This window comes from Giraffa tippelskirchi, chromosome 6 (genome assembly GCF_054371585.1).
Source record: "Giraffa tippelskirchi isolate mGirTip1 chromosome 6, T2T-mGirTip1v1.2.pri, whole genome shotgun sequence".
Classification (NCBI taxonomy): domain Eukaryota; kingdom Metazoa; phylum Chordata; class Mammalia; order Artiodactyla; family Giraffidae; genus Giraffa; species Giraffa tippelskirchi.
The window spans coordinates 119,375,991-119,387,039 of record NC_137280.1 but is presented as its reverse complement, the minus strand read 5'-3'; the positions used below and the strand labels follow the sequence as shown (position 1 = coordinate 119,387,039).

At 40.2% G+C, this 11,049-nt stretch overlaps 3 protein-coding genes and 1 non-coding gene across 14 annotated transcripts in view; 1 reads left to right on the top strand and 3 right to left on the bottom strand.

Moving 5' to 3' along the window:
* SEC24A (SEC24 homolog A, COPII component) overlaps positions 1 to 11,049 on the bottom strand; it is a 111,560-nt gene that overhangs the window by 71,327 nt on the left and 29,184 nt on the right. The window lies entirely within an intron of this gene.
* Positions 2,455 to 9,093, bottom strand: LOC145510905 (uncharacterized). Its single transcript, XM_081503086.1, has 3 exons — positions 9,089 to 9,093; positions 3,164 to 3,650; positions 2,455 to 2,898 (listed from the first exon to the last, which is right to left on the bottom strand). The coding sequence occupies exons 1-3, from the start codon at positions 9,091 to 9,093 to the stop codon at positions 2,770 to 2,772; spliced, it is 621 nt and encodes a 206-aa protein (XP_081359212.1). The 3' UTR covers positions 2,455 to 2,769.
* SAR1B (secretion associated Ras related GTPase 1B) overlaps positions 3,337 to 11,049 on the top strand; it is a 30,611-nt gene continuing 22,898 nt past the window's right edge. For all 6 annotated transcript variants that reach the window (XM_081502921.1, XM_081502919.1, XM_081502917.1 and 3 more), the window contains exon 1: positions 3,337 to 3,430. The gene's annotated coding sequence lies outside the window, so the exon portion shown is untranslated. The remainder of the gene's footprint in view (positions 3,431 to 11,049) is intronic.
* Positions 8,341 to 8,464, bottom strand: LOC145511830 (small nucleolar RNA SNORA61). Its single transcript, XR_014058205.1, has one exon. It is a non-coding gene; the product is annotated as a small nucleolar RNA SNORA61 (small nucleolar RNA).

Here is an 11,049-nt window from a genome sequence, read left to right as displayed (position 1 = left end):
ATCCACATATACTCTGGCACCATGGTATCAGGAATCTGAAATATAAATTCCCTTCTGAACTATCTTTTCACCATATTCTCTACTGGATGACCTCACCAGCTCCTTCATTAATTGGTTTATTCATTCATTCAACAAATACGGATTAAATGCCTTCCATATGACAGGCACCAAGAAAAAACATAACAGGACAGACAGGGTCTCTTCCTTCTGTGGAGTTTTCAGTGGAGAAAATGCAATAAAAATGTAAATAAATAAATCTTTTTAAATTTTGAACTTGGTAAGTGTTGTTGAGGTACTGGTAGTAAGATAGAGACTAGGAAGCAGGAACTTGATGTGGATAGAATGGTTAGGACATGAGGTGACATTTAAGCTGTGATCTAAAGGACAAGGAAGTAGCTATACAAAGGGAGAATATGGGGAGAAGTAGGACTCTGGGCAAAGGGAACAGCACCTACAAGAGCTCAGAGATAGGAATGAGCTTGCTGTGGTGAGCAAGACAGAATGGCACAAGATGAGATTGGAGAAATATAGGAGGCAGAGCAGCAAGAGCCTTATAAGGCATTGTAAAGACTTTCTAGACTTTGGGAAGCAATTGAAGAATGGGAAACAGAGTAATTAAGTTCATGCTTTAAAATGAACGCATCAAAAAATCAATCCAACAGCTGTGAAGATAACCAATCAATGGAGACAGAAGAGTTGCAGTAACCCAGGCCACAGATGATAGTGACCTGCAGTAAGGTGGTTGTAGGGGAGATAGAAGTAGACTCACTAAGCCAGGTTAAAACTTGGAACTTTGATATTTCCTTTACTTTTGCTGCTGCTAAGTCACTTCAGTCGTGTCCGACTCTGTGCGACCCCATAGACGGCAGCCCACCAGGCTCCCCCGTCCCTGGGATTCTCCAGGCAAGAACACTGGAGTGGGTTGCCATTTCCTTCTCCAGTTTACTTTTGCTACCAACACGTAATCAATCGCGTATAGGTTCCAACTTCTACAATTTCTCACACCTGACTCCCTATTTTTGTTCCCACTGACCCAGCACTGCCCCATATTACCTCTCACCTCTGTGACTGCAGCTGTCTCATTACTAATCTCAGTTTTCAGTCCTTACCTGTTCCAATACAACCCACACACTGCTGCCAGAGCAAACTTTCAAAAATATGATTCTGACCCTGTTCCTGTTCTGCTCAGAACCTCCAAAAGGCTCTATAGTTTGGGAGTCTACATCCCTGGTAATCCAGTGGAAAGCTTTTTAGTCAAAGCATAATACTTGCCTGGTGCTCTTCCCATCTCTGTTCTTTTCTGAATGTTATTCTCACATTATGATATTATCCCTGCTGGATATTAATCCCCATTTTACATATGTAGTAACTGAAACTTCAACTGGTTAATAATGTTAGAACCATAATCTGTAGCTGTACTCTATTAAAATACAGTCATTAAAATTAATGATTTAGAAGAATACTTGATTACATTGAAATGATTTTAAATGTTTTACAAAACTGTTCATAGTATGATTATAATCTTATAAAACTGTTTATATCTGTGAGGTGTGACAGAGGGTGATTTTTGTTTCCATTTTTCTTGACTTTCCAAACTTTTTAACCATGACTGTGTATTACTTTTATCATGATAACAGTCATCAAAAAGCTTAAGGGTAAATATCTTACATATCCTTTAGGGCTCTCCTCAAACACTGATATCTCCTTCCTCTCCACTCCCTCACCCCTACCAGAAGTATGTAGTTTGTTATCCTTTCTCTCCTCTTACCTTCTTTTATAGTCAGTTGTGAATTAACACATCTCCCAGCCAAATCAAAAGGTCCTGGAAGAAAGAGACTGTCTTGCTTATTGTCATTCCCCCATTCCTATTCGATTTACAATCTATTGCTGAAGTAGGCAGGAATCATAATTTAGATTTCTATCTAAAAGCTAACTCAAATGCCAAGGATATCAGGAATATCTTTTCAAATTCTGGAAAAGAGCTGTGGTGTAATTTTGAGAAGCCCAGTGAAGTGCCTCAAGCCACTTAAAAGTATTTATTGTGGTGGGGGAGAAAGGCTGAAGAGGGAGACGACATATGTATAATTATGGCTGATTAGTGTTGTTGTGTGGCAGAAACCAACACAACACTGTAAAGCAATTATCCTCCAATTTTTTTTTAAGTATTTATTAAACCAAACTGAAGATTAGATCAGTGGAAAGGAGAATAAAGGGAAACCCAGACTAGAACAGCAGGCTCCTCCAACTTAGACCAATGGACTCCAGGGAAATTCTTTAGCTCCCTGAGGACAAAAATGTACCTAAGAGTCCTTTATATTATGAATGAATCACTTGCTTGAATGTATTCAGCACCTATAGTATGTCAAGCACTGAAAATATGTTCAACAGGAGAAAAAGCAGATATGGTTCTTGACCTAAGGAAGCTGACAGAATGTCTGTTGGGGAGGCTATAGATAAATAATCATACATTTTAATTGTAAAATTATAAGCAAGATAACTTCAATCAATCATAAGATAAATTGTACAGTTGCTGGGGAAACCTGAAATAGAGGGCTTAACTGAATCTGAGAGGGAGTCTGATGAGAGAGCTACTGGTGCTGAGACCTGAAGAGTGTGTAGGAGTTAGCTGGGTGGAGGGAGATATCTGGGGAAGCAGTCTGGCATAAAGAATGACAAGTGAGAAGCGAGGACCAATGGAGTAAGTCATTTCCTGAGGCTGGGATGAAAGAGGGGGAGATCCAGCAGAGCCAGTAATAGGCTTGTTGGAATCTATCGAATAACTGCTTCAGGCCCCAAGCACCTCCTTGTTCTGTTTGCATCACCGAGAAAGAATCCTAGGCTTGAGAGCAATCTTGGAAGCACTGCCATCACATTTTCATTCAAGGCATCCGAGTATTCCTATTTGAATACATTTAAGAAAAGTAACATCCATGAGCAAAAAACAGCGGAGTCAAGACAGTCTTAAAGATCAACATTCATTAGCAAAGAACGACGGAGTAAAGACAGCCTTGTTGAAAGCTCAACACATTATCTGGCACATAGTTACATTTTGTAAATTACTTGTTGAACTCAAGAAACAGGTGCACTTTGAAAATGTAATTTTTAAGAAACAAAGAAAAGAGGATGTCACGTATAATTTCCCCAAGCTAAGAACCGGTGTTACCTTCTCTGCCTGAAACTCCTTCAGCCTGTGTGGGCAGCAGGTCCTAGCTCGGAGCTCACTCAGCTGCGAGCCTGTCCGCGGAACCGCCGGAAGGCGGAACTGCAGGCGCGTGGCACTGCTGTCCTGCGAACCTTCGGGAATGAAGCACCCGCCGGCCCGGAAGGAGCTAACGCGAACTACGGACGCGGCAGCCATCGTTCTTTGCAGTTCGGTGTCGGAGTGAATAGGGCCGACGCCAAGCAAGCAATTGCGTTTTCTCAACCGCAGGTAAGTGGCGGCCTCTCGTCCTGGGAGAACTGGCGGGCGGCAGCTGTCGATCCCGGGGAAGGAGCGCCTTTGGGGCTGGGCCCGCTCGATGCCCCTGCCTATAGCCGGGCGGGGAAGGGGCTCCTGTATTTTGCCCTGGAATCTGGCGGCGGGAAAGACGACAGGTTCCTTTCGTGCTTCGCGGGGCCACTCTGACGGCCGTCTGGATAGGACACCGCTGCTGTCAAATGGTGGTTATTTCAGGAATCAAAGAGATGACTCTGAACTGCAGCCAAGCCCTTCCTTGCCCTTAGCCTCAGTTTCCTTACCAGGTAAGGTAAAGGCTGCGGGGATCATTGACATCTCAGAGGCAGTGACGCGACGTGTTGTTTTCAACTCTCCCACATAGTGTGGGGACAAATCGGGCTTTCCTTACTACTAGTAGTTAACGTTTTCCCATTGCCCAAGCCCAGTTGAGTGGGGAAAAGATACACTATACTCTTGGGGGAAAGCTGCAGTTATTTACCGACTGTCCCAAGAGTTTCCAACAAGGTTTAAATACTGACTTTGACAACAGATGAAACTCTTGACATCACTGACCAAAAGAACCAAACTAGTCAGAAATTTTAAGGTATTAGGTATATTGGACAGAATGAACTGAAGAAATACTTTTAATTTGAAGAAGTAAACCTATTATTAGTTGCACATTTTTATCTCACACTGAAGACTGTTCTGCGTTCAGTGTTAGAACACCAATTAGAGTCTCAGTGAGGCAAATGAAAGAGGGAAAGGAACATTTGTTGTCTACGATGTGTAAGGCGCTAATGTACTTTTAATTCATTACACGAACCAAAAGGTTTAGTTCCATACAGCAATCCACTGAGGAAGTAGTAGTATCTCTATTTTACAGATGAGGAATAAGGAAGGTTTACATTTTGTCAACAATTGGTGGTGCTGATATTTCAAAATAATCTGTATATCAAATATTCTAGTGGACTTGGCATTGTCATCAAAATATTTTGAATTTTAAAAACTTTAGGATAGTTCATTGATGTTTCCTGAGTTTGTGGAAGAGGAAGGTGTTGCCATCATTTTAGAAATATTAGAGAAGCAGTCATTAATTATGCAGATTAGCAGTTTACATAGGGTACATTTTAACTCCTTTGCCTTACACTTTGAGCAAGAATTGAGACCAAAGAATAGTCTATCAGAAATGGAAATCAGTGCCATATATTTGAAGCTTATAAATCAGAATTCTGTAGTAATGATTATTTCTCCATCCTTCTTTTAAGTACACTTGGCTGAAAGTCATTTAAATTATTTTTCTGCAAAACGTTACTAAGCAAATAATTTTCAGATCATGGTATTGAAAAGTTTACCTTCCTTGTATGTAGCTTTTAGAACAATTTGAGTTAAAAGTATTTTAGTGATTGAATTAGTCATTGCTTATGTCAGTTTTTATTTTAATTCATTATAGGTAAGTTCAGTACTTTTAAGATTTTTTTTTGACGTGAGCCATTGTTGCAGTCTTTATTGAATTTGTTACAGTATTGCTTACATTTTTATGGTTTGGTTTTTTGGCCACAAGGCATGTGGGATCTTAGCTCCTTGACCAGGATCTAATCCACACCCCCTGCACTGGAAGGCCTCTGGAGTCTTAACCATTGAACTGCCAGGGAAGTCCCTCACAGCTTTTTAAAATCTAAAGTTTTTTCCCTTTTCCTCTTAAAAAAAATCCAACTTACATCTGTCATAGATTTAACCTTATTTTAGTCAAGCATCACTTTTCCTTAAAGGAAAATGGAGTATGTACTTTTTGTTCATTACACGAACCAAAAGATTTAGTTCCATTGTTCTAATTGCTAAACATTCAGTCCTCAAATGTTTTCTTGAGTTTTTTATTTGCATCACTGTTTCAGTACTTTAAAGGTTGTAAAAAGAAAATCTAATAATTTTAGAGGTGGGTATTTAAAAGCAGCCTTATTTTGAAACATTCAACATCATCAGTGTCCATACTTTTAGGAGTAGCATTGGCCCGCCTTATCCACGGATTCCACTTCTGAGGATTCAAGAACGGATGGAAAATATTTGGGGAAAAAAAATTCCAGAAAGTTTGAAAAAGCAAAACTTCAATTTGCCAAGTGCTGGCAACTATTTCCATGGCATTTACATTGTATTTACAACTATTTGCTTTGTGTTAGATACTTTAAGTAATTGAAACATTATTTAAAGTATACTAGAGGAAGTGTGAAGACTGTATGTAAATACTGTGACACTTTTATATGAGACTTAAGGAGAGGGTGTGGGGTGTAGGGGCCTGGAAACAATCCTCTAGATCCCCGAGGGACCAAGATACAGGGCTTGCTGAAATTCTACAAAACAAGGCCAGAATTTGGCCTTTGTATTTCTAGTACTGTCTGAAACTGAGAGAGAGGTATTTATAGTTCCTGAATTGGTTTACAGATAGTGTACTGATCTTATGGAATTTGTTCACTTTATAATTATAAGCCTGACAAAATTGTGTAGAAAGTTGTGATCAATCTCTTCTACTGAAATTTCCTTACCTGGATTTGAAGGAAACTATTCTAGTGGGACAGTGATGTTGTTAATATTTAAAGTAAAATCAGAACATCATTAAAAATCTTTTTCTTATTAGTAGTGATTAATATTGAAGTTGATTTCAAAATTGTCATTGAAAGTTCTGTGCTTTGATTTTCAATCGATTTAGTCTGAATTAATACCACCTTATATGGCGTATTCAGAGTATTTTCATGTATGTTATCATATTTAATCCTTCTTAGCACTCTGTGAGGCAGGTGGTATTTCCCTTATATCGAAGAGCAAACTGGGGCTCATAAAGATTGGCTTTCTCAGGATGAAATTATAGTATTTCAAAAGAAGCACATTCAGGACTTCCCTGGTGGTCTAGTGGTTAAGACTCCATGCTTCCACCACAGGGGGCTTCCACCACGGGTGCCCCCTGGCGTGGACAGTACTTTGGAGCTTGCCACCACTCAGACCTTCCTTAAATTCTGAACCCCCATTTTCCTCCACTTTGCTGGCACAGTTCTGACCCCCTTTCCCTTCTTGCACCCTTAACTTCTATCCCTGGTGGGGGAAGTTCTGCATGCCATGTAATATGGCCGGGTAAGAGGCAGGGATGCACATTCAGTTTAGATTTTTTAAATTCTAGGACATCCATTCTACTCCATCCATTTTACCACAGCTCTACGATGCTTTGCTTCCAAAAGTTATTAATGTATTTACTCTAGAATCCTATTCTCAATAGGATTTACCTCCTTAGAATATTCTAGTTTTTATTTTCTACCAGCACTACTTTTTGGAGTATTTGTATCTTGTCGTCTTATGTGTATTTTTTCCCTTATGTATGTTTTTTAAAATTTCACACCTAAATGATTTTGCTAAATTACTTATATTGTTGTTGTTTAGTTGCCAAGTCATATCCAACTCTTTTGCGACCCCATGGACTGAAGCCTGCCAGGCTCCTCTGTCCATAGGATTTCCCAGGCAAGAATACTGGAGTGGGTTGCCATTTCCTTTTCCAGGGGATCGTCCTGACCCAGGGATTGAACCCAGTCTCCTGAATTGGCAGGCGGGTTTTCTACCACTGAGCCATCTGGGAAGCCCAAATTACTTTGTTGTTGTTCAGGCATTCAGTTGTGTCTGACTCTTTGCGACCCCATGGACTGCAGCACACTGGACTTCCATGTCCTTCATCTCCCAGAACTTGCTCAAACTCGTGTCCATTGAATTGGTAGATGCCATCCAACCATCTCATCCTCTGTCATCCCCTTTTCCTCCTGCCTTCAGTCCTTCCCAGATCAGGGTCTTTTTCCAATGAGTCGGTTCTTTAATTTTTTAATAATTTATGGAAAGAGAGTACATACCATAAAGGATAGTTATACATACACTACTTAGCATTGTAAGTGTACAATTGAGTGTTTTTAGTTTAGTCATGTTGTGCAGCCATCACCAGTAACTCCAGAAACATTTTCATCACCCCAAAAGAAACCCAGTACTCATTAGCCACTCCCAATTTCACCTTCCCCCCAGTCTGACAACCACTCATCTACTGACTCTAAAGACTTGACTATTCTGGACTATTTCATATAAATGGAATCATCCTTATAAGTTTAATGTGGCAAGGCTTTCAGAAGTTATTTGTAATCTGAGAATTTATTTTACATTATACCCTTTGCACTGATTTTCATATTACTTGAGTAGATCACTTTTCTAATCTGTGAAGTGATTTTTCCTGTTTGGTGTTCGTGCAATAAATAAATCTGCTGATGTGTATATGTTTCCTTGTTCTTGACCTTTGCTTTTCACATGTCTTAATAGGGTGTTCATGGTGTTGTGTAACCTGTTCTCAGGGCTCAGGTATCTGTTTGCGGCTAAGTAACTTTTACTCTTAGTTGGCATTTTTAAATCTACTTTAAAATGATTAATGACTCCTAGCTTGTTTTAAAGATCTCAGAAGCCATGACTTTATAGAAATATAAATATCTCATTAATTTCTGAAGAAGAGTTTTCCCATATATGTTATTAATTATCTTGGGACAAATTTTACAAAAGCAAATCCTTACAGAAAAAAATCCATTTACCTGCATGGCTACCCTCTTACCCACTCTACCCTCCCTCAGTCTCTCACCTACCAACAGTCATCTTCAGTGAGGACTTTGCCACTTGACTCACAGTCTTGCTTTCTGTAATGCTGCCCTCCAATCTTCTAGGTGATTCCACTGCCTATCGGCGTGGACAGTACTTTGGAGCTTGCCACCACTCAGACCTTCCTTAAATTCTGAACCCCCATTTTCCTCCACTTTGCTGGCACAGTTCTGACCCCCTTTCCCTTCTTGCACCCTTTTACTACATCTACATCTGCTATTTTTTTTTTTTCTTGTATTCAACTTTGTCTGAAACTAGCCCACATGCTGTACAGCACACACCACGAGCAGTTTCAGTACTACTATTCCTCCTTTTACGACCACCAAGACCAGGGTGTAGATCCGATGGGAAAGGGAACTGGAGGGTACATCTGCTATTTTTAACTCAAGACTCTTCCTCTATTCTTCCATTTCTATTCTGTGAGAAGCCTGCTTTTGATCCCTACCCATTCCCATACTTTGTCTACCTTTGTAACTTTATCCAGGCAGCCTGAACTTCTGATCAGACCACTTCAGCCTCTGTCACTAGTGCTCTCAAATTCTTGTTCCCCTTTTTTCATTTGCTCTTCTGGAAGTCCCTAATACATATTTGCTCCTTATTCTCTAAAGCTGGGCACTGCTGGGGCGGGGCCGGGGGAGCAGCGGGAGGGATAGAAGTCAGTGCGGACTGGCACTGCTGTGAATGTTTCAGTCTTAGAAACTGGCTCTTTTTAGCCATCTTTTACCTTGATCTTTCCCCCACAGTAGCTATTCTAATCCTCACTCTGCTCCTCAGAATTTCTCTACACTCCTTCACCTTTCCTGGCCTTCCTTTTCATCTTAGAGAAGGAGTGTGCTCTCTGCCCAGGCTCCTCTTGAGACTTTGCCCCTTTTGGTTAATTCCTTCTCTTTCTCATTTTTAACTTATTCCTTGCCACTAGCTCCTTCCTTTCAGTTTATCAACATTATCAAGCTTTACCCTCCCTTAAGAAGAAAATCTCACTTGCCTCACCCCATTTCGAATTTCTTGACAGAAGAATTTCCTCACTGCCTCCACCTGCTAACCACCTCATTCTCTTCTCAATAATATTAATAACAGAGGCCAGATTTTAAATACTTATTTTCTGCATTTTATCTTGTTTGCTCAAAAAACACCCCGAGAGATTTTACTTTGTTCAAGGTCACACAGCTCTGCACTACCACTTCACTGCAAGCTGCTCATGCTCTCAACAGTCGCCTCCTTGTCACCAAAGCTAGCGTGACATCTCTGCATATAATGTGACTGACTTCTTTTCTGGCCTGTCTCTTCTAGTTCTTTTACCCTTCCTGGGTTCTGTTGGTTCTTCCACCTGTATCTGTACCTTGAAGACTATCTCAAGTGAGAATTAATTTCTTCCATAGCATTTGGCAAGGAGACTTTAGGCAGAGATGATGGGAAAACATTCTGATCCCGGGAAGGATAATGGGCAGATGTTCTAAGGTAAAGTACAGGTCGCGAGCAAGCAGTTTACTTTAGCCCAGGGAAAGCTACAAGTAGGGAAGTGATATGTATTATAAGCTTGGAAAGGTAGCTACAAGTAGGCTGTGGAACACTGCCTGGACCAAGGAGTTCGACTGTATCATTTCTCAGCTCACAAACCTCCAGTGGCTCTCCATCCACAAGCAGAACGGCCATATAATTTAACACCTAAATCAGGACCCTTTTGAGAAGGGAAGCACTGTTAATGATTACACTGAAATAACTTTACTGAGACTGTACCCAGCCAACTGGGAGTTACAGTCACCCTGACAATGCAACAAGTCCGAGATGACATTTTGGTGAAGCTACTCTGGAGGGCATGTACAACTGGGTAGAAACACATTTTGATGTTAAGATGGTAGTTTAGGAAAGTGACACAAAGATTTTGACCAGGTGACTCCTGTGAGAATCAAAGAAAATGCAGAAATTGATAGAACTAAGGAATGACTGGCCATGGGATGTGAGGGAGAAGAAGGAATTACATGTCAGAGTCATGAGCTGAAGTAATTTTAAAATGTTATGTAATAATTTAAATAACTTTAAACCTTTAAAACTGTTATAAAGCTTTAGAGAGCCAGTGCAATGCAAGGAAAAGGGGATGGATGTGGAAGTCAGACTCATGTTTGAAACATAGATGTGCCAATCACTAAACATTGAATTTTACTTACTAGTAACTTCAGCTTCTTCTGCAAAATGCAATCAATAATATATTTATTCTGAAAGGTTGTTGAGGTGTTTAGTGATGGTATTTGTAAAGTGCCTAGTACTGTAAGCCACGTAGTGGAAGAAATAATAATAATAGCAACTAAAATCGGGTGCTTCCTCCATGCTCAACACTAAATGCTTTGTGTGTAGTAATTAATCTTCACAACAACGATCTCAGATAGGTATTGTTATCTCCATTTTACAGATGAGGAAAGTGAAATAAGTTACTTAAAATATTAGGAAAGTCTTAGCTCCAGAGCTGCTGCTCTTAACCTCTAGACCATACTGCTCACAGAGGTTTAATAAATGGTAGCTGGTATTTTTTTGTTTGGTCCAGCATTGTTTCTTATGTTCACATATTAAAAGTAGCCAGCATGAAGACCAAATGTCTAAATTTAATCTCAGATTTGTTTATCAATCTGGCTTCTGCATCACTAATTAGCACCCATTGATTTTTACTCTCAGTCTCGATCCCCTAATCCCAGTTACATCATCTAACAATTCCTGACTTTTTGCTGTACCCATTCAGGCTATGGGTACCCAATCACCATCCAAGAAACTTTTCCTTAGCTGTACCCTGTTGTCACCACAGAACTGTGAAAATCAGATTTTGAATGTAGAGACAAGCAGGACTGGTTTTCTCTTGTTTTCATACATAATATAAAGTGTTATTTGTGAGCATACTATACCTCTTTCCAGCTTCCCTTGTGGCTCAGCTGGTAAAGAATCTGCCTGCAATGCGGGAGACC